The sequence below is a fragment of the Rana temporaria genome, chromosome 10, assembly GCF_905171775.1.
Source record: "Rana temporaria chromosome 10, aRanTem1.1, whole genome shotgun sequence".
NCBI lineage: Eukaryota > Metazoa > Chordata > Amphibia > Anura > Ranidae > Rana > Rana temporaria.
Genome location: NC_053498.1, coordinates 118,129,982 through 118,153,649, shown reverse-complemented (window position 1 = coordinate 118,153,649; position 23,668 = coordinate 118,129,982). Strand labels below are relative to the sequence as shown.

Sequence of the window (23,668 nt, the reverse complement as noted above, 5' to 3'; positions counted from 1 at the left end):
GTGGTAAGAATGATGTCAATAACTTGTATTTTTGGCATAAACAATAAAAACTTTATAAAAAAAAGAAGTCATCAGTGTAGTATAGGTGTGTTGTGTATGCACAGAGCTGTGACATATAGCTGTACCGAACACGTCACTTCCGTTATCTCTGGCAGGACGATTCTTATAGAGATGAAAGACCAATCAGGGCGGAAAGCTCAGTGATTGACAGAGGCAACGCCCAATAGGTGTACAGAGAGGGGGGTACGGGGACTATAGGAGTTTTGTTGTGGAACATGAGAGTGGTGGAGGTTAGCAGAGTGCTCCGTGTGTCAGGTAATATCAGTGTCTGGGAGCATTGAGGGTAGTGCTGTGTACGGAAGCTGTGAGGGCTCAGTGTTATACAACAAGAGGCTGAATGTGCTTCTTCCCCATGACTGCTCTGTATTGGAATAGGAAGTCTATGGGAAGTGATAACAGGGGGATCCCAGGTGCTGTACACATCAGCCAGTAAGGTTTCCTCAATGAAAAACCTCATGTCTGTCAGGCTGGATTATTACAGCTCTTGTGCAATAATAATAATATTATTATTATTTTGCAAGGTCATGCGACACTGCACCCAAACAAAACTGACTCCTTCTTTCCCCACAAATAGAGCTTTCTTTTGGTGGTATTTGATCACCTCTGTGTTTTTTTTTTTTTGCACTATAGACAAAAAAAAAGCGACGATTTTGAAAAAAACAAAACAATATTTTTTACTTTTTGCTATAATAAATATCCCCCCCAAAAAAAGTAAAAAACAAACTTCATCAGTTTAGGCCGATATCTATTCTTCTACATATTTTTCGTTCAAAAAAATCACAATAAGCGTATATTGATTGGTTTCCGCAAAAGTTATAGCGTCTACAAAATAGGGAATAGATTTATGGCATTTTTATTATTCTTATTTTTTTTTTTTTTACTAGTAATGGCGGTGATCTGCATTTTTTTGGGGGACTGCAACATTGTGCCAGACAGATCGGACACTTTTTACACTTTTTTGGGACCAGTGACATTTATACAGCGATCAGTGCTATAAAAATGCACTGATTACTGTATAAATGTCAAAGAGAAAAAGAAGAAAAGGGCGCACCAGCCTTGTGCATTATCCTTTGGATATATTTTATTAACCACTTGAGACCCCGGCCATTGACAAATATCGGCCGGGAGGCCCGAGGACGTCAGGCGCGTCACTCAGGTGCCAATGTCCGTGTCTGGCGGCCGCGATGTCCGCCGGGTACCGACGATCGGCAGTTACAGAGCCAGGGACGTGGATCTCTGTGTGTAAGCACAGAGATCCACGTCCTGTCAGGGAGAGGAGACCGATGGTGTTTCCCTTGTACATAGGGACACAGCATCGGTCCCCTCCCCCCACAGTAAGAATCACCTAACAGGGAACACATTTAACCCCTTGATCGCCCCCTAGTGTTAACCCCTTCCCTGCCAGTCACATTTACACAGTAATCAGTGTATATTTATAGCACTGTTCGCTGTATAAATGTGAATGGTCCCAAAAATGTGTCAAAAGTGTCTGATGTGTCTGCCGTAATATCGCAGTCCTGCCAAAAATCGCAGAGCGTCGCCATTACTATTAAAAAAATAATAATAAAAAAAAAATGTCATAATTCGATCCCCTATTTTGTAGACGCTATAACTTTTGCGCAAACCAATCAATAAACGCTTCTTGCAATTGTTTTCACCAAAAATATGTAGAAGAATACGTATCGGCATAAACTGAGAAAAAAAAAGTAAAAAAAAAATAAAAATGGGATATTTATTATAGCAAAAAGTAAAAAAAAAATATTTTTTTTTTCAAAATTGTCGCTCTTTTTTTTTGTTTATAGCGCAAAAAATAAAAACTTCAGAGGTGATCAGATACCACCAAAAGAAAGATTTATTTGTGGGGAAAAAAAAGGACGTCAATTTTGTTTGGGAGTCACGTCGCACGACCGCGCAATTGTCAGTTAAAGCTACGCAGTGCCGAATCGCAAAAAGTGGCCTGGTCTTTGATAAATTAAAATTAAATTTTTTTTTTACTTTTTGCTATAATAAATATCCCCAAAAAATATATCATTTATTTTTTTCACAGTTTAGGCCGATACGTATTCTTCTACCTACTTTTGGTAAAGAAAAATTGCAATAAGCGTTTATTGATTGGTTTGCGCAAAAGTTATAGCGTATACAAAGTAGGGGACTGTTTTATGGCATTTTTATTAATATTTTATTTTTTTACTAGTTATGGCAGCGATCAGCAATTTTTATCGTGACTGCGATATTATAGCGGACACATCGTACACTTTTGACACCATTTTGGGACCATTGTCATTTTTACAGCGATCAGTGCTATAAAAATGCACTGCTTAGTGTAAAAATTACACTGGCAGTGAAGGGGTTAACCACTAGGTGGCGCTGCAGGGGTTAAGTGTTCCCTAGGGAGGGAGCTGCGGTGGCTCAACGCGATTGGCACTGCGCTGACAAGCCATTCACCTCTGCAGCTAGGGGTTCGGATCCCGGTCTCGGCTACCTGTGAATTGAGTTTGGTGGTCTCAGCCCGGCTCCCGGTGGGTGTGCTATGCGAGGTAAGCCTGCGCTTAGTATGCCCACCCCCCTCCCACAAAAACCACCACACTTACACGCACTCGAAATTGGGTTAACATGCACGCACTTTGAACACGCGGTCTCTAAAAAAAAGAGAGGCGAAGGACTAACGGGGCTGGTTGAGCGGGCTTGATCCTCTCACTCCCTTATAGTCCCTCTGCCCCGTTGGGCTTCAAAGCGGAGCAGGTAGGGCGGGCTGTGTGGGAGGACCCCCTCACACACCCGCCATTGCCACCCGGGGGATGGAGAAAGGTGGCAGATTGCCTCTGGGGGAGGCCTGCCTACTCCCAACTCCTGCAGTCCGGCTCCTCTCTCGAGTTCACGCACAAAATACACTTTAAAAAAAAAAAAAAAAAAAAAAAAGTGTTCCCTAGGGAGTGATTCTTACTGTTGGGGGGCGTGGCTACACGTGACGCGTCACTGATGACCGTTCCCGATTACAGGAAACGGTCATCAGTGACAGTGTCACTAGGCAGAATAGGGGAATGCCTTGTATACAAAGTTCTAAAGGGAAAGAATTATGACAGTTTCCGAATATGTTCAAGGCATTTCACCAAAGACAACTACTGGGACACTGACAATGGCAAGAAAGTGATGAAGCCTGATGCTTTACCAACTCTGTTTGAACCTGATCCTCCTCCACCCTTTGGAATGTTTATAGCGGAGTTCCACGCAAAAGTGGAACTTCCGCTTTAACCACTCCACACCCCCTTACATGCCAAATTCGGCATGTCATTTTTTTGGGTTGGAGTGGGGGCTTCAGTAGGAGTGGAACTTCCTGTCCCACTTGCTCCTTCCGCCCAGGGATCGCAGTGAGTGCCCGGCCGTGAAGCCGAAAGCTGCCATGGCCAGGTGCCCACAGTTAGAATGGAGGCGCCGGCGGAGAGAGGGGGGAGAGGAGCGACGCTCCGGGCATTGCGTCGCTGGACCGTGGAGCAGGTAAGTGTTTGTTTATTAAAAGCCAGCAGCTACACTTTTGCCTCGTTTCCACTGAGCGGATCGGTTCGGTATGGTATTTTGGGTGTTTTTTCCATTATGAAAGTGTGCCATGAAACCGAACCGTACCGCACCATTCTGGGTCCTGCTTCAGATGTGGGGCCATAGAAAATGGAACGGTTCGGTTAGGGCGGAGCTACAATACATTCCACTGATTGGTGGACACGCTAGGCATTTTTTCTAAACCCTGTATGGCCCCTGATGGTCTGACTTGCAGTGGAAACGCTCACCTGAATAGACCGGACCATTCTAACTGTTTCAAACTGTGCCGACCCGAACCGTTCCGCTCAGTGGAAACAAGGCATTTTTGGAGCTGCTGACTTTTAATAAACATAAATACGGCTGGAACTCCCTTTTTAAGGCTAAGCGCAGAAGAACTCAATGGATACTGGAGATTCTTGCATCAAATGTAGATTTTCTGACACTGATCCTCCTGGGCGGAAAAAGAATAAAGCAATTCAAACCTCTGCTGGAAAAAGAATAGCAATACAATGCAACCTTATCAATGCACCCGCTCTTAGCTTGCTTACCAAGCAGTACCCTACTGAGCCACCACCCGTTTTGCCAACTATTCTAAATACAACCAGCCATGGTATTATAAGCAGTTCAAGTCAGCTTACAAACACCATAAGTGAAACTCCAAGTGCTTTTTTATCTTCAAGCTTAACAAGTAAGATAACCTCCTCATTCGCTGAAGCCTCGTACACACGATCAGTCCATCCGATGAGAACGGTCTGAAGGACCGTTGTCATAGGTTAACCGATGAAGCTGACTGATGGTCCGTCGCGCCCACACACCATCGGTTAAATAACCGATCGTGTCAGAACGCGGTGACGTAAAACACAACGACGTGCTGAAAAAAACGAAGTACAATGCTTCCAAGCATGCGTTGACTTGATTCTGAGCATGCGTGGATTTTTAACCGATGGTTGTGCCTACTAACGATCGGTTTTGACCTATCGGTTACCAATCCATCGGTTAAATTTAAAGCAAGTTGGCTTTTTTTTAACCGATGGGTAAATAACCTATGGGGCCCACACACGATTGGTTTCGACCGATGAAAACGGTCCCTCAGACCGCTGGCCTCTGGTTAACCTATCTTGTGTATAAGGCCTTTTAGGCGTATTAAAGGGGCCACAAAATAAACAAGAGATTCTCCTGTTTGTACTCTGTCGGCACTCGTCCCGCCCCCCTCCCTCTGCCCTCCGAGGCTGCAGACGGGCATCGATCAGGCTGCACTGATGGTAAGGCTGCATTCATGGAACATGTGAGGCTGCATTAGTTGCAATGGTAAGGCTGCATTGATTGCAATGGTAAGGCCGCATTCATGGCACATGTAAGGCTGCATGCATGGCAATGGTGAGCCTGTGCGTGTTATTGGCCTGATAAATACAGTATATCCAAATAACATGCCCAAGCTCATCCTTAGTCCTGAGCAGCGCTCTGGGATTAGTTAGGACCACAAAAGAAATATATACAGTATATCCAAATAACACACCCAAGCTCATCTCTTCACCACACACGGCCACAAAGGCAAGAGAATTTTTGTTGGGCAGTGTATTAGTTGCTTGGATGAACATGCTAAGACTAGGGGTGCAACGAATCAAAAAACTCACGGTTCGGATCGTTCCTCGGATCAGGAGTCACGGATCGGATCATTTTTCGGATCGGCAAAAAAAAAAAAAAAAATCTCCCCCACTGTAATATCCACATCTCCCCCCCCCCACCAATTATAGTACCCCCTCGGTGCAGACACCCCCCCTCCTCTTAGTACAGAGACCCCCCCCTCTCCTCTCAGTACAGTGACCCCCCCTTCACAGTACAGTGACCCCCCCTTCACAGTACAGTGACCCCCCCTTCTCAGTACAGTGACCCCCCTTCTCAGTACAGTGACCCCCCCCCCCTGCTCAGGACAGTGACCCCCCCTTCTCAGGACAGTGACCCCCCCCTTCTCAGGACAGTGACCCCCCCCTTCTCAGGACAGTGACCCCCCCTTCTCAGGACAGTGACCCCCCCTCTCAGGACAGTGACCCCCCCTTCTCAGGACAGTGACCCCCTTTTCTCAGGACAGTGACCCCCTTTTCAGTACAGTGACCCCCCCCAGCTAGTACCGACAGACGAGCGGCGTGTCCCACGGGTGCGGGCTCCTCCTCTGTGGGTGTAAACAGAGGAGGGCCGCCGCCGGGTGTACCAAGATGGCCGCGGCTCCGGAGCTAGGCCGAAGCCGCGGCCTTTCCTAGCGTTATGGTCGCGGCTCCGGAGGTAGGCCGAAGCCGCCGCCGTAACATTAGGAAAGGCCGCGGCTTCGGCCTAGCTCCAGAGCCGTGGCAATCCGCGGATCACAGTGTGTTTTCCGATCCGAAGGGGGTGACCCGTTCGGATCACGGATCAACTGTGATCCGTTGCACCCCTAGCTAAGACCGAATTTTAATGGTTCAAAGAATGTCGGGCAAAATAGTCAGCCCTCACGCATGTTCACTTCATCAAATCTGGCCCTCTTTGAAAAAGTTTGGACACCCCTGAGCTAGGCAATGGCTAAAGTCTGTGTCCGGTGCTGGAGAGGAAGTGCATTTCGTTCTAAATGTGGTGGCAATCAATCCTCTTGCTCAGCCATATCCAAAAGAAAGAACAGTAGCAAAGATTAGTAAAAAGCGTTTCTCTAGCAGAGCTTCTAAGCATCATATGACCCACAACTGTTCTACAATGCATTGATGGGCAGGGCTGTTCAGCTAGGAGATTGTTGCAGTATATATTTGAAAGTTTTATAGCTGTTCTTTCTGTACCTAAATAAATTACAATTTTACTTTTTCTAACACAATTCCTGTTTTGTTTTAGTTGTTAAGAAGTGGTGTGTGTGGGAGAGGGTATGTTTCTCCACGCAAGCCAATGTAGAATGCATAGCGCCTCTGTTCCAAACTGTGCAAGAAACTCCCCAGCCAATTCCAGCCAAGATCAGAGGTGCCGTCCCAAAATGGATCCAAGGCAGTCTTCTACGTAACGGACCTGGCAGATTCGAATTCGGAAATGACAAGTAAGAATGGTATTTGTTGATGTTGACGCATTGAAGTATAGAGTGTGGTGTTTGTTGGCTTGTACAGTGGGGAAAAATCGTTTTTTGATTTCCCTGCAGATTCAGTAAGTTTGCCCACTTACAAAGAAATGAAGGGTCTATATTTTTTTTATCATAGGTGTATTTTAAATGATAGAGACAGAGGGCCAGATTCACAGAGCAGATACGACGGCGTATCTCCTTCATAGAATCAGTTACGCATAGATAGCCATAAGATCCGACAGGTGTAATTGTTTTACACTGTCGGATCTTAAGATGCAATACCGCGGCCGCCCCTGGGGGGAGTTTGCGTCGTAAACCAGCGTCGGGTATGCAAATTAGGAGTTACGGCGATCCACGACGGATTTTCGCGTTCGCTACGTCGCCGCTAGTCTAGTTTTCCGTCGCAAAGTTAGTCGTCGTTTTGGGTGCCCTAACTTTAGTCAGCAAACGTATCGCTGTCTAAAGTATGGCCGTCGTTCCCGCGTCGAAATTTAAAAATGAACGTCGTTTGCGTAAGCCGTCCGGGAATACGGAATTACGCTACGCGCGTCGCCGTTCGAGAAAATGACGTCACGGCGCGCAAAGCATGACAGGAATTGCGCAACTGAGCGCAGTAGGTCCGGCACGGGAGCGCGCCTAATTTAAATGGCACACGCCCATTTTAATTGGCCCGCCTTGCGCCGGAGGCCGCCGGCGTAGTTTTCATCGCAAGTGCTTTGTGAATCAGGCACTTGCAATGAAAACTTGCGGCGGTGTAACGTATCTAGGATACGTTACGCCGCCGCGATTCTACGTGAATCTGGCCCAGAATATCAACCTAAAACCCAGAAAAAACACATGAAACAAATGTTCTAAATTGAGTTGCAGTTCAGTAAGTAGAATTATGTATTTGCTCCCCAAACAAAACATGGCTTAGTACTTGGTGGAGAAACCCTTGTTGGCAAGCACAGAGGTAAGACGTTTCTTGCAGTTGGTTACCAGGTTTGCACACATTGTGGGAGGGATTTGGTCCACTCTTCTTTACAGATCTTCTCTAAATCCTTAAGGTTTCTTTGCTTTTGCTTGGAAACTCAGTTTCTGTTCCCTTCATGACCTTAATGTGCTTCTTTTTGAGCCACATCTTTGTTGCCTTGATGGTATGTTTTGGGTCATTGTCATTCTGGAAGACCCATCCCCAACCCATCTTCAATGTTTTGGCTGAGGGAAGAAGGTTCTCATCCAAATTTTACTTGGCCCCGTCCATTTGCCCCTTTAATGCCAAAAAGTCAGCCTGATGTTTCCACCTCCTTTGTTTAGGTCTCCAGCCAGCCAGCAAACGTGCTGGCTAGTTGCTCAGGTGGGGGGGAGTCCCCTCCCGCTGTGTGTAATGACAGCCGAGTGAATGCTTAGCTGCATGGGTTGCTTTTAGAAGAGAGTCGACCCTCAGTTCTAAATAACGGTACCGAGGTGATGTTTGCAGCTGGAGGTATCACTCTGGTACGACCACTTGAAGCCAAATGATGTACAGGTACGTGATTTGGCAGCAAGTGGTTAAAACCCTTTATCCCGATCGACAGCACTCCCTGTCAGAGGGGGGGGGGGGTCTGTGCTGATGATCAGCGCATTGATTATCCGCTCAGCCCCATCAGATGTGCCACAAACTATGCCAATCGGTACCCATCAGCTGACAGTCAGTGCCCTATCAGAAACGCCTGTCAGTACCCATCACAGTGCCAATCATTGCCCATCAAAAAAAAATACTGTCCATACCTAATCATCAGTGATGCCCATCAGTGCCATCTATTAGTGTCCATCAGTTCTGCACATCAGTGCCGCCTATCGGTACCCATCAGTGCTGCAAATCAGTGCCCATCAAATCTACATATCAGTGCCCGTCGGTGAAGGAGAAAACAAAATTTTACACAGAAACAAAACTTTTTTTTGTCGGTCTTATTTTTTAGTTTGTTTAGCAAACAATAAAAACCCCAGAGGTGATAAAATACCACCAAAAGAAAGCTCTATTTGTAAGAAGAAAATTATACAAATTTAGTTTGAATACAGTGTAGTATGACCGCGCAATTGTCATTCAAAATGCGACAGCGCTGAAAGCTGAAAATTGTTCTGGGCAGGAATGGGGGGCAAAGTGCCCGGTATTGAAGTGGTTAAAAGCCTATTGAAAGTTATCATTTATTTTACATTCATATTTTACTGTTGTTCAGTTTTCCCAGATCCCACTTTTTCAACACCTGATTAGTATTTTTTATGAATGCTTAACTGGATTAAATTGTGTCTTATGTCTGCCAAGTGTTCAGTTTTAATTAAACTATAATAATACTTATTTAAAGTGGAGGTTCCATCAAAAAAACTATTTTGCTTTAAACTCTAGCTTACGACTAAAAAAGAAAAAAAATATATTTTTTTTTTTTTACTGATCTGGAAATGCCTGTTGCTATGCGGTCCCACAAAATCTGCCTTTGAATCCACCTAGGATTCTGACATCATCTCCCTCTAATGCTCCTGGGAATTGTGTGTCATCATTTCCCAGGATGCAGTGCGCTGTCCAATTATCACTCCCCATCCAAGACTTCCAGGAAATAAGTGCCTGTAGGCTTCACATTGCCCACAAGCAAAATGACAACGGTGTAGATATAGTTTTATAAACTATCTTTTTTGAATATCTATGCGGATCGGCGGCGGATTGTAAAATAGTAAGTGACCAGATTTATATTATAAAAACGCAGGATGAAAGGACATACATTTAAAAAATGCTAATTGTGGTTGGAACTCCGCTTTAACCACTTCGTTACCGGGCCTATTTTGGCACTTCTCTCCTTCATGTAAAAATCACAATTTTTTTGCTAGAAAATTACTCAGAACCCCCAAACATTATATATTTTTTTAGCAGACACCCTAGGGTATAAAATGGCGGTCATTGCAACTTTTTTTCTCGCATGGTATTTGCGCAATAATTTTTCAAACACCTTTTTTTAGGGAAAAAAACAATTTCATGAATTAAAAAATAACAAAACAGTAAAGTTAGCCCAATTTTTTTGTATAATGTGAAAGACGATGTTACGCCGAGTAAATAGATACCTAACATGTCACGCTTTAAAATTGCGCACACTCATGGAATGGCGCCAAACTTCGGTATTTAAAAATCTCCATAGGCAACGCTTTAAATTTTTTTACAGGTTACTATTTTTGAGTTACAGAGGAGGTCTAGTGCTAGAATTGTTGCACACGCTCTAACGCACGCGATGATACCTCACATGTGGGGTTTGAACGGTGTTTACATATGTGGGCGGGACTTGCATGTGCGTTCGCTTCTGCACGCGAGCGACCGAGACAGGGGCGTTTTAAATTTTTTTTTTTAGTATTTTATTTAATTTTTTTACTTCATTTTTTAATTTTTACACTTTTTTTTACTTTTTTTTTTTTTGATCACTTTTATTCCTATTACAAGGAATGTAAACATCCCTTGTAATAGGAATCACTGTGACAGGTCCTCTTTATGGAGAGATGTGGGGTCAATAAGACCTCACATCTCTCCTACAGGCTTACAAGCATGAAATCGGTGAAAAAAATTTCACCGATTACATGCCGACAGCCGCGATAGCGGCTTTGTTTACTTCCGGGTACCGGGCGTGACGTCATAACGTCGCGCCCGGCCCTCCGACGGTCATAGAGATGACTGTGACCGTCTGGTCACCAGTCATCTCTATGGTTCACCAACGAGCGCCGGCCGATTCGCTCTCCGGGCCCCCGATGGCACGGGAGAGCCCGGAGAAGCACCGGATGGCGGCGGGAGGGGGGGGACGTCCCCTCCCGCTGCCTAGAAGAACGATCGAGCGGCGGAACCGCCGCTTTGATCGTTCTTCTGGTGCACAGAATCGTCAGCTGAAGACAGCGATATCTGAATGATGCCAGCAGCTGCAGGCATCATTCAGATATCACCGCTCAAAGTCCAGGACGTCCTACGGATCTGAAGTGGTTAAAATATAGGAGATCTTAAAGGAGCTGTTTTATCACCTGCATCCTATGCATTAAGGTGAAAATACACCTTGCAGTGTCCGGGATATATATTAAATGTTATTTATATTTATTATAAGTAAAAAATATTGTGTTTTTTTTTTTTAAATTGTCGCTCTTTTTTTGTTTATAGCGCAAAAAATAAAAACTACAGAGGTGATCAAATACCACCAAAAGAAAGCTCTATTTGTGGGAAAAAAGGACATAAATTTTGTTTGAGAGCCACGTCGCAATTTTCATTTAACGCGACGCAGTCCCGAAAGCTGAAATTTCACCTGGGCAGGAAGGGGGTATATGTGCCCAGTAAGCAAGTGGTTAAGGAAAGCTGTAATCACAAACAAGCAATAACTTACTATATGTAAGTCAGTGGAGATTTGTTGATGTTTCTATTATTTCCTACCTTGTTTAAGAATGGTGTCTCTTGTTTTTAGGTACAATCACTGGTTTGATGGCATGGCTTTAATGCACAACTTCCACATTGAAAATGGCTCCGTCACCTACATGAGCAAATTTCTGGAAAGTGACGCCTATATAAAGAATAAGAAGGAGAACCGGATTGTATGCTCAGAGTTTGGTACTTTGGCAGCTCCAGACCCCTGCATGTCTATATACGATCGCATGAAATCCAGATTTGATTTTAAAAAAGGTAGATATCTTTAGAGAAACAGTAGTGTCCCTATCACTGCAGCCCAGAGGCCACAGACCATGATCTGTGACTTGGACCTTACTCAAACCAGTGAAAGTTGTTAAATGGTTTGGTTTATTTCATTCACACTATGGGGTTTATTTACCAAAGATGAAGAATGCAAAATCACTTCTGCATAAAAACCAATTGGCTTCCAAGTTGTATTGCCAAAGCTTAATTGAACAAGCTGAGGTTAGAAGCAGATTGTAAATAAACCCCTATGTGACTTTTTTTTGCGCTGTCCATCATATAGAACTAGGAAGCCTCGTACACACGCTCGGTTTTCTCGGCAAGAACCAGCAAGAAAACTGCTGGCAGAGCTTTCGTGACGAATATACCGTGCGTGTGTACGAGGCTTTCAGGTTTCTCGTCAAAAAAACTGCCTAAAATCTTGACGAGAAAAATAGAGAACCTGCTCTCTATTTTCTCGTTGTGAATCTCGGCAGTGTTTTCCTGCCGAGAAACCCGAAAGTGTGTATACTTACCTGTCGCCGTGGAAACCCGCGCATGCTCAAAATGACTTTGACACATGGGCGGTAGCTTCCTAGGCAAAGGTAGGGTGCAGCAAGATGGCGGCGACGGCATTGAATGTGACGAGCGCATGCTCATTGTACGCGAAGACGTCACTGCGTTCTTGCCTTTCAAAAGAACCGCTCGGGCGGCAAGAGATTCTTGCCAAGAATTTCGTCTGGAAAAACAGTGTTTTTTTCCTGACGAGATTCTGGCCCGTGTTTACAGGGCTGGAGTCCTAGAACACTAAAGAACTCCTTCCCTCTTTAGGGCCAAGAGCCCCAATTGTATGTCTTTTGACAAGTAAAATTCCTCTTATGTTCTGTTGGCATCCCTCATATCTCTGTGGAGCTGCAAGACCCAGTATGGCACTCTGTTCAGTTTATTTTTATTTTATTTTTTCTTAGAACATTTTCAGGATGGCTTTTATGTACATGCAATTATAGTATAACATGCAGGCCTTATTAATATTGTTGGACTACATTAATGCACACGGATTATTGCACAATGCGTTAAGACAACCTATTACTTTGAACAGACTGCCTAATGCATAAAACACGCCATAAATGTGCATGTTCTGCTTCTTGTAAAGCAGCACGCTACAATGCCTAGTAGTGCGTTACTGTGCGCTCCAACACACTTTAGTTGGCGAGGTGTATTGGATGCCACTTCATTACCGCAGCACAATGGTGTCCACAGGCCCAGAGCCAAGACATAATCTTTACTTTTGAAATTGCCTTTTAGCCACCAACTCTGTATTCTTTTAGTGTTTTATCACTTCAGTAAACATAACTTTTTTTTTTTTTTTTGTTTTTTTCAATCCCTTTCAGTATCCACTGACAACTGTAGTGTAAACTATGTGATTTATAAAGGGGATTATTATGTCAGCACTGAGACCAATTTCATGCGAAAAGTGGATCCAGCAAGTCTAAAAACACTGGACAAGGTAATAAAGAAATCTATGGATTTCAGGAAGGATTTTTTAGGATTCAAAGGTCTTAGATGAAGAATAGCTGTCTCTAAGCATGTGTCCTGTGTGGACGTTTTCCATGCAGGGTACATAGATGGTTGCATTTTGTTGAATACAAATCGGACATGCTGAGAATGTCCAACAGCGGTCCCTAAGTGGTGTGACCTGTGGGCCTCTGTAAATTTGTTTGGACATGGCAAATCATATCAGATATTTTCTTTTATATAAACACTATATTATGCCACTAGGTTGAACCATCTACAACTATTCTCATCTGTGTAGGTCCTCCCGAGTGCTGGCCCCAGGCCTTACCTAATGATTTTACCTCCCTGTTGGGGTTTGTCTTTCCCTGTACTGGTATTAGCCCAGAGGATATTTATATGCTCCACTATTAATCTGATGAAGTGGATTAAGTCCACAAAAAGCGTCTATTTTGCGAAAAAAATTTAATTGAATTTTCTATATTGATTATGTATAATGCCGGATTATAAGCACATTTACCCTAACTTGGATAGTCTTTTGTTGTGCCTTCAAAGTCACACCATGCTTAGTTGTTTCTAGTGTCTTCTAGTCAGTGCCGGCCCAAGACATTGTGCTGCCTGGTACCAAGAATAAAAATGCTGCCCCCCCCCCAAAAAAAAAATTATGCCCACCAAAATGCCCCCGCATCCATTATTTTATATCATGATAACTAAAGTGGACCTATCATGGCTCTATACATGTATATAGGAGTATAAAAAGGACCTGTTATGGCTCTATTCATGCAATTAACCCCACAGTGGAGCGGAGAGCGGAACGGGAGGAGCGGTCGGGCGGCAATTAGCCCCACAGTGGAGTGGAGAGTGGAGCTGGTGGAATGGGATGGCGTGCAGGCAGGAAATTTGCTGCCCCCCCTGAAAGTGCTGCCTGGTACAATGGTACCGTCGGGTCCCATGGTAGGGCCGGCCCTGCTTCTAGTTTATGTATTAGTTTATGAATGTATAATACAAAAATCTTGAGATGCAATACCGTACTTTTAAATAAGCAAAAACCTTCCTAATAGCAAATAAAGGTGACCCATACATACATACATACATACAGTACCATCTTGATAACAACAGGTGAGGATTTATTACCCATTTTGTCTTTTTATTTGTTAATAAATAGGTGGACTGGAGCAATTTCATTGCCGTAAATGGTGCTACAGCACACCCTCATTATGACCCTGATGGGACTGTGTACAATATGGGAAATTCTTATGGGAAAGAAGGTAAGCTATGTGATAATTACCGTACATCTTCATTCATACAATGCTTGCTAGTGTACAACTTATCCTTGCAAAGAAAACCTGGGAGTTATATGAGATTCTGTTGTTTCTTTATTATAAAACCATTTATTTACTGTACTAGAGGAACTGAGCAGGCATATTCACTGAAACCTAATAACTTCTCTGTTGTTTGACATATTTAACACCAGGCTGGTAGCTAAGTATTCTGGGATGCTATAATATATAATGTAATGTAAGGCTAGTTGTAGTCCTGCGCCATCAATGATATAGAAAGGGTGTGTGAGCACATAGTATCACCAGTATACAGAATCAGTGCTGAACTTGACATGTTACAGTGCCTGCAATTTAGGGCACCCAGGATGCAGGAAAGGGTACCCAGAATGCCACAGTACCTGATATTCTCTGTCCAGCTACCTTTTAGGGTCATGACAGACTTACTTTTTCAAAAGAAGGAATTTATTGCATTGAATAATTTCCATTGTCTGTGTATTTTTACTATATGTTTTCACTGTAGGTAATGCTCTTTAAAAGAGAAATAGGGCCAAAGTTCTTTTGGACATACTTCTCAAGCTTGTCACAGCAGTGCACTTACTTATGCTCTCCAGTGACCCAGAATCATCCGACAGCAGGCTAAAGTCTGCTGTTGGCTGACATTACATAGCCACTCCAGACGTTGGAGGGATCCCAACAATAATGCAGAAAATGTCAGAATCCATCCAGCTGCCTTACAGGCTGCTGGCTCAGCCTCTCAGTGCACTGCTGAGAGCCTGAGCCAGCTGCTCCCATCCCCTCTCCTGCCCAGTGAGCACTGGAGGGACAGAGCAGAGATCTGGTGACTGACAGTCACCACTGTCTGATCAGTGAACAACCAGAACTGAGTGATTAGCAGTCACGTGATCACTTGGTTCTCTGGCTTAGAGCCAGTAGGGGACAGCTTGCAGCATCGGACTGATGTATTTATTTATTTTTTTAATTCTCCTTTAAAGCTTATTATCACCATATGACATTTATTTCCTTACAGGTACACGGTACAATATAATTAGAGTTCCCCCTCAGAAGTCCAGCTCGGGAGAAACTCTGGATGGAGCACAAGTCATATGTTCCATAAATCCAGAGGAGAAAATGAAACCTGCCTATTATCACAGCTTTGGTGAGTTGGGTTGTGAATATCCAAAAGAGAATAATAGTTGAACTTTCTCAACCTTTTTCTCTCTTACTGATATAGATGTATGTAATTCTGGCTTGTGTTTTTTTTTTTTTTCGCCATTACAAATTACACTGGCTACGGAAATTTTTTTTTATCACATATTTTTCTGGATTAGATCTATAATGACACCAATATGAGAAGTTAAAGGGGTTGTAAAGGTAAAAAAAAAAATTGCCCTAAATAGCTTCCTTTTCCTTAGTGCAGTCCTCCTTCACTTACCTCATACTTCAATTTTGCTTTTAAATGTCCTTATTTCTTCTGAGAAATCCTCACTTCCTGTTCTTCTGTCTGTAACTCCACACAGTAATGCAAGGCTTTCTCCCTGGTGTGGAATGTCATGCTCGCCCCCTCCCTTGGACTACAGGAGAGTCAGGATGTCCACTAACACACAGCTCCTTTCTCTATCTGCAAAGTAGAGAGCGTCCTGACTCTCCTGCTCGCCCCCTCCCCCCTCAAGAGGCTTTCTCCACACCAGGGAGAAAGCCTTGCATTACTGTGTGGAGTTACAGATAGAAGAACAGGAAGTGAGGATTTCTCAGAAGAAATAAAGACATTTAAAAGCAAAATGGAAGGATGAGGTAAGTGAAGGAGGACTGCACTAAGGTAAAGGAAGATATTTTGGGGGGAAAAAATTACCTTTGCAACCCCTTTAAAATATAAACTAAAGTGTTGTTTTATTTATTATCAATAACATTTTTATCGATTTTTCTTTTTTATAAGTCAGGTAAAATGAAACACTGCATATTAATAGTATCACTTTAAAATGTACAATGTATACACCACTAGTTTGAATTGCAGATGAATAGGACGGTACAAGATTCCTTGACTTCAGTTTTTATTAAGGACTTGTGTTCACTCCATCTACCTCCAAAATAATGGGATTGAGTAGCAAGGGGTTAGTAAAAGGTTTGCAAGCATTTAGAGAACAGTTCACTAGTATTCCTGATTCTGGAGCATTTTAAAGCATTTGGGATGCCCCCTGATCATTTATTAGATATTAAAGCAGAACTAAATGGTATCTGAGCATCACAAACCAAAAACACGATTTAATTCATTTTTTATCTTCAAAGAAAATTCACTCATCTGTCCATGTCTCCATGCTTTAATTTACTGAGAAATTGCTTTGAAAAACAGCCCCTGGCATTTCCAGCCATGGACATCTTGAGAAAGGGAAGATGATTCATGCAGCATTAACTTCCTAGAATCCATTTGCCCTTAGTCCAGGCATGCAGTCAGGAGGAAGCCCCTCCTCCTAGATGAAAATCACTATTTGGTAGTGATGAATAAATATAGCACTCATATTTGATGGAGGAAATATTGGCCTGTCATCTGTGGAAGTCTTGACATCTCTAGCAGAGATCGGCAGGCAAGCGGCTGGTGGTGTGCAGAGATTGGCCGGGAAGCTGCTGGGTGGAGAGAAGGATGCGCTGGAGAATGAAGAGGCCAGTGGTGTGGTGTGAATCGGCATCTGGGTATCCTTGGCTTTCCTGACACTCTTCTGAAATGCAGAGTTTGGCTAGGCAGAAACAGACAGGAGCGCTGTGGCTGGGTAAGTTAAACCGTGTGCAACTCTGCAGAGTGGCGGCTTCTCAGTGTCCTCGGCTTTGATGAGGTGATGACGTCTCTCCATCAGCCACATCGCTCTTGTCTGTTTCTGCCCAGTGCTTCCTGGCTGAACTCTGCATTTCAGAAGAGTGTCAAGCAAGCCAGGGACACCCAGACGGCGATGCAGGGCCGTCTTAATAGCATCATGGGCCCCCAGGTAAAGTAATGCTCTGGGGCCCCTACAATGATGACAGTGCAGGTAAACAGACATCAAGTAGGTAGGAGGCAGACTGCCTCCCCTGTGTATCTATCATACCACGCTGCTGGCCTCTTTGTTCTACAGCGCTTCCTTCTCACCACCCAGCAGCTTCCCAGACAATCTCTGCACACCACCTTGCCTGCCGATCTTTGCTAGAGATGTCATTTTTTTTTTATTTACATTTTGTTCTCTGTGAATTGTGCAAAAAATATAAATCAGGGGTGTTCAACTTGCAGCAGCTTTGAATGCAGCCCAAGACAAAATCCTTAACTTGCCTAAAAATTATGTTTTTTTTATTTTTTGTAAAAATGCATTTACATTTTTTTGAACATATGCTGCCGAAAAAAAAAAAAAAAATGACATTGTCTCTTTACTGTACTTTTTTTTTATAAGTTTTATCTTCACAAAGAAAAATCTCCCACTCTTCACAATCGCACCTTATTCATGTCATCGGTTTTCGGCAGCACCTAAATTGGTGAGCAACAATTTTCAAGGATGAAGCACATAAAGGGCAAAATTAGAACCAAAATATCTGATAAGCACCTTGAGAACCCATTGAGAATTACTACAACATCCATCTAATCAAATATTGATTCATGTGTTTTTAAAAAACCGTGGCAAATATGGCACTAGTTTTATGTTGCCCACTTTTACAGTAATTATTATTTTTTTTTTTAATTAAAGTGGTTGTAAACCCACTATTTGGACTTTTACCTACAGGTAAGCCTACAACAAGGCTTACCTGTAGGTAAGGAGAATATCTCCTAAACCTGCACGGTTTAGGAGATATTACCCCCGCAATGCGGGCGGCGCATGCGCAGGGGGGACTCCACGGCTGAAGGACCGGCATCGCCGGACCCTGCGGATTTTAAATCTCCCGCGCGCACGCGCGGGAGTGACGTCATCGCCGCTCCAGCCAATCACAGCGCTGGAGCGGCGATACCCGGAAGACACGCCGGAGCAAGATGACATCCTACTCGGCGTGGACCAGGTAAGTGGTACACACCTCGTTCCGAGGTAAGTATTTCATAATAGGCTAGTATGCGGTGCATACTAGCCTATTATGCCTTTTGCATTGCAGGTTTGGGGGGAAAAAAAAAAAGTTTATGCGGTTTACAACCGCTTTAAGTTTTATTACTCAGATACATATCTATATCGATGGTCGTGATACATACATATCTATATCGATAGTCGTTAACTTGTGATCTGCCTGACTTTTTCTGCTCATCAGCTATCCTTATTGTTAGTGTATTTTATGTGTGGCCCAAGAACATTTCTCAGGAAGGTCAAAATCATTTGGTCAGATTCACGTAGAGATACGACGGCGTATCAGTAGATACGCCGTCGTAACTCAGAATCTGCGCGGTCGTATATTTAAGTGTATTCTCAAATTGAGATACGCTTAAATGTAGCTAAGATACGACCGCCGGCGCCGTCGTATCTTAGCTGTCTATTTACGCTGGCCGCTAGGGGCGTGTACGCTGATTTACACCTAGAATGCGTAAATCAGCGAGATACGCCTATTCACGAACGTACGCTTGCCCATCGCAGTAAAGATACGCCGTTTACGTAAGGCGTTTTCAGGCGTAAAGATAAACCACTAAAAAGATAGCGTAGGAGCTGCGGTGGCTCAACGCGATTGGCACTGCGCTGACAAGCCATTCACCTCTGCAGCTAGGGGTTCGGATCCCGGTCTCGGCTGCATGTGAATTGAGTTTGGTGGTCTCAGCCCGGCTCCCGGTGGGTGTGCTATGCGAGGTAAGCCTGCGCTTAGTACGCCCACCCCCCTCCCACAAAAACCACCACACTTACACGCACTCAAAATTGGTTAACATGCACGCACTTTGACCACGCGGTCTCTAAAAAGAGAGGCAAAGGACTAACGGGGCTGGTTGAGCGGGCTAGATCCTCTCACTCCCTTATAGGGAGTCCCTCTGCCCCGTTGGGCTTCAAAGCGGAGCAGGTAGGGCGGGCTGTGTGGGAGGACCCCCTCACACCCGCCATTGCCACCCGGGGCATGGAGAAAGGTGGCAGATTGCCTCTGGGGGAGGCCTGCCTACTCCCAACTCCTGCAGTCCGGCTCCTCTCTCGAGTACACGCACAAAATACACTTTAAAAAAAAAAAAGATGGCGCAGCCAATGTTAAGTATGGACGTCAGAACCGCCGTTGAATTTCACGTTGTTTGCGTCGTTTGCGTAAGTCGATTCAGAATAGGGCTGGGCGTAGGTTACGTTCACGTCGAAACCAATGAGTCTTTGCGGCGCAATTTGGAGCATGCGCACTGGGATACGTCCACTGACGGCGCATGCGCCGTTCGTTCAAAACTTCATTTACGTGGGGTCATGCTTTATTTACATAAACCATGGCCACCTCTCCACAATTTGAATTAGGCGCACTTACGCCAGCACATTTACGCTACGCCGCCAAAACTTACGGAGCAAGTGCTTTGTAAATACTGCACTTGCCTCTCTAACTTGCGGCGGTGTAACGTAAATGACATACGTTACGCCCGCACAAAGTTATGCCGGCGTACGTGAATCTGGCTAATTGAGTTTAAATGGAAAATGCTGCATTTTCTCACTAGATGGAGCCAAGTATTATAGGAGATACCTTCTAATACATCGCTCCTTTGTGGTATTTTATTTGCTGTTTAAACCCGGATGTAACCTGATAACATTTATTGTTGGTGAATGGCTATGCAATTCATTATTTAAAAAAAATCAACCCCTATATGATGGATGTAGTCTTAAATCAAGTCAATCCAAGTCAACACTTTGCTTGTAATCTGTGTGATTATTTGAATTAGTTCAGTTGTAGAATTTTACAGGCTCTGAGATAGAAAAGTTGGGCTTTTTATGGCCCCATTTTTAATTCTGCTTTCATTTTGCTTTTCTCCCAAGGAATGAGTGAGAATTATGTGGTGTTTGTGGAACAGCCTCTGAGATTGAACATTATAAAGTTATTGATTAACCAAATTAGAGGAAAATCCTTTGCTGGGATCATGAGCTGGGAGCCTGAGCTTGACACGATTTTCCACGTTATTAATAAACACACAGGAAAGGTAAATTGTTTTCCAATAATATCAATACACAATGGCTTGCTCTATAATTGCAGAATTCATGGCCCGTATGATAAAAAAGGGTTTGCCATTACCAACGTCCTTCTCGCATTGTTAGTTGCCTGGTCATCTCTGTCCTCAGTTCTGAGACACAGATCTAGAACAAGCATGTAGATTAGCAATTTAGAATTCCTGGTCACTTTTTTTTCAGTTAAAGAGTTTGTAACCCTAAAAAAAAATAAAAAATTAAAAAGTAAATGTTTCTATTCCTTTAACCACTTGAGCCCCGGGTCATTGTAAAATGACGGCTTCACGGTGGCTCTGAAAATCCAACAGGACATCTATTGACGTCCTGGATTCCTCCGACCACTCCTCTGTCCCCGAGATGCCGATGCACGTGCCTGGCGGTCGCGATGTCCGCCAGGTACCCGCGATCGGTAATGACAGAGCAGGGACGTGGAGCTCTGTGTGTAAACACAGAGCTCCACGTCCTGTCAGGGGAGAGAGGAGACCGATCTGTGTCCCTTGTACATAGGGACACAGGTCGGTCACCTCCCCCAGTCACCCCCCTCCACACACAGTTAGAACACAATACAGGTACACATTTAACCCCTTTCCCGCCCCCTAGTGGTTAACCCCTTCCCTGCCACTCACATTTATACAGTAATTAGTGCATATTTATAGCACTGATCGCAGTATAAATGTGAATGGCGCCAAAAATGTGTCAAAAGTGTCCGATGTGTCCGCCATAATGTCGCAGTACCGATAAAAAAATCGCAGATTGCCGCCATTAGTAGAAAAAAAATAAGAATAATAATTCTGTCCCATATTTTCTAAGCGTTTAATGGGGTTTTTTTTTTTATTTTTTTTACCAAAAATATGTAGAAGAATACGTATCGACCTAAACTGAGAAAAAATTTTTTTTTGGAAAAAAAATTGGGCTATTTATTATAGCAACAAGTAAAAAATATTGATTTTTTTTTCAAAATTTATGCTTTTTTTTGTTTATAGCGCAAAAAATAAAAACTGCAGAGGTGATCAAATACCACCAAAAGAAAGCTCTATTTGTGGGGGGAAAAAAGGGCGTCAATTTTGTTTGGGAGCCACGTCGCAAGACCGCGCAATTGTCAGTTAAAACGATGCAGTGCCGGAAGCTGAAATTTCACCTGGGCAGGAGGGGGGTATATGTGCCCAGTAAGCAAGTGGTTAAAGGAGCTGTAAAGGCAGACGTCTTTTTTATTTGAATGCATCCTATGCATTCAGATAAAAAGCCTTCTGTGTGTAGCAGCCTCCCCAGCACCCCCTAATTACTTACCTGAGCCCCATCTCTTTCCAGCAATGTCCACAAGTGTCTTAGCCATCCGGGACTCTTCTCCTGATTGGCTGAGACATAGCAGCGGTGCCATTGGCTCCTGCGGCTGTAAATCAAAGTCAGTTAACCAATCATGAGAGAGGGGGCAGGGCCAGATCGGGGGCTCTGTGTCTGAATGGCTCAGCTTGGGTGCCCCCATAGCAAGCCGCTTGCTGTGAGGGGATTGGACAGGAAGGAGGGGCCAGGAGCGCCGAAGAGGGACTCGAGAAGAGGAAGATCAAGTTTGCTCTGTGCAAAACCAACTGCATAGAGCAGGTAAGTATACCATGTTTGTTTATTAAAAAATATAAAATGTACAAAATTAATAACTCTAAGACGGAAGCCCTCCCCCTCAATCTACCACCCCGGACACTGTCTGCCCTCTCCCAATCCTTCTGGCAACTTTGTTTGTCCCTCCTAGTGCTGCCCCTTTACAATGCCATGTGTCCTTTTATGTCTTTTTCTATTATTTTTTTTTTTTTCTTTCCTGGTCCCTTCTTTTGTTTATCCTTTACCTGGAAAATGTTGAAAATTCAATAAAATTTAAGTTTTCAAAAAAAAAAAATATATAAAATAAAAATAAATTTGCAAGCACAGTAAAGCACAATATACAGCACAGTGCTTTTGCAATGTAATTTATCCCTTTCCATGTTGTATAATGCCTGGTTGATCCTGACTGTTCCTGTGTTCCCCTGACCACGCTTTTCTTGGCTGCTGATCCATGGTAGAGTGGTCAGATTACGTGTCTCCATCATCCAGCCGCAAGCTGTCACCCGGCTGTACAGTACAGTACAGTTACAATACAATTCAATACAGGAGGAAACGGAGGGCCCTGCGTGTTGGAGCTTACAATCTAAAAGGGAGGGTCAAATTATACAAAAGTTAATTACTGGGGGGGGGACGATCTGATGGAGAAAATAAATGTACAGTTGTTAGGTGAAGGCAGAATAGGCTTCTCTGAAGAGAAGGGTTTTCAGGGATCATGTAAAAGCAAGCAGAGTAGGAGATAGACAGATTGGGGTAGAGAGTTCCAGAGGGTGGGAGAAGTTTAGGAAAAGTCCTGGATGCGAGTATGGGAGGAGGTGACAAGGAAAATAGAGGGCAGAAGGTCTTGGGAGTAAGGTAAAGATTGATTTGGTTGGTATTTTGAGACTAGGTTAGTGATGTAGCTAAATAAGGTTTAACCCTTTTACCTCCACTCCTCTGTAATACATATGATATGCTGTTATCTTTGCATGTTACCTGTATATTAACTGATCTCCTCCCTTATCCTGCACATTTGTACATTAAGCAGACATTGTGCATTCAGTGCTGCTCTCCTGCACCAGCATGGCTGTAAAATTGGGGCGAGCAGCTTTTGCATTCCCATGGACTTGAATGGACTATCTACACACAGCACCTGGCAGATCAAGCTGCATAAACACAACCCATTCAGAGACTACGGGTCCAAGCCCCCGTGTAAATGAGACCTTACTAATAAATACTTGCTGCAGTTTTACTAAAGTTATTTTTAAAAACATATGTTTTTATTTTAATTTGTCTTTTTAGAAGCACCCTGTGAATTTTCACACCAAAGCATTTTCAACCTTCCATCAAATTAATGCCTTCGAAGACCAAGGCTGCATAGTGCTTGATCTCTGCTGCCAGGACAACGGAGAAGCAGTGGGAATCTTTGAGCTGCAGAATCTGCGCAAATCTGGAGAAGCATTGAATGAGGTGACCAGGGAAGGAATGGTGGGAACATTTCTAGTAGGGGAGAACCTTGGGCCAGATTCACAAAAGGGATATGACGGTGTTTCTCCTGATACTCCGTCGTATCTCTGTTTCTAGCTATGCGACTGATTCATAGAATCAGTTATGCATAGATATCCCTAAGATCCGACAGGTGTAATAGTTTTACACTGTCGGATCTTAGGATGCAGTACCGCGGCCGCCGCTGGGGGGAGTTTGCGTTGTAAACCAGCGTCAGGTATGCAAATTAGGAGTTACGGCCGATCCTCGACGGTTTTTCGCGTTCGCTACGTCGTCCGTAGTCAAGTTTCCCGTTGCAAAGTTAGTCGTTTTTTTTGGTGCCCTAACTTTAGTCAGCAAGTGTATTGCTATCTAAAGTATGGCCGTCGTTCCCGCGCCGAAATTCAAAATT

General features: G+C 43.8%; 1 protein-coding gene across 2 annotated transcripts in view; it reads left to right on the top strand.

The window, feature by feature from the left end:
* The window catches only part of LOC120915488 (beta,beta-carotene 9',10'-oxygenase-like), a 40,484-nt gene that overhangs the window by 3,587 nt on the left and 13,229 nt on the right, over positions 1 to 23,668 (top strand). Inside the window, exons 1-8 of one of the 2 annotated variants that reach the window (XM_040326043.1) lie at positions 217 to 315; positions 6,448 to 6,643; positions 11,104 to 11,318; positions 12,698 to 12,813; positions 13,984 to 14,086; positions 15,126 to 15,254; positions 20,017 to 20,177; positions 23,074 to 23,241. In XM_040326043.1, coding sequence (XP_040181977.1) covers positions 276 to 315; positions 6,448 to 6,643; positions 11,104 to 11,318; positions 12,698 to 12,813; positions 13,984 to 14,086; positions 15,126 to 15,254; positions 20,017 to 20,177; positions 23,074 to 23,241 — 1,128 coding nt within the window. In that variant the 5' untranslated portion in view covers positions 217 to 275. Of the gene's footprint in view, positions 1 to 216; positions 316 to 6,447; positions 6,644 to 11,103; positions 11,319 to 12,697; positions 12,814 to 13,983; positions 14,087 to 15,125; positions 15,255 to 20,016; positions 20,178 to 23,073; positions 23,242 to 23,668 lie in introns of those variants that run through there. The other variant, XM_040326042.1, reaches the window with a different exon arrangement.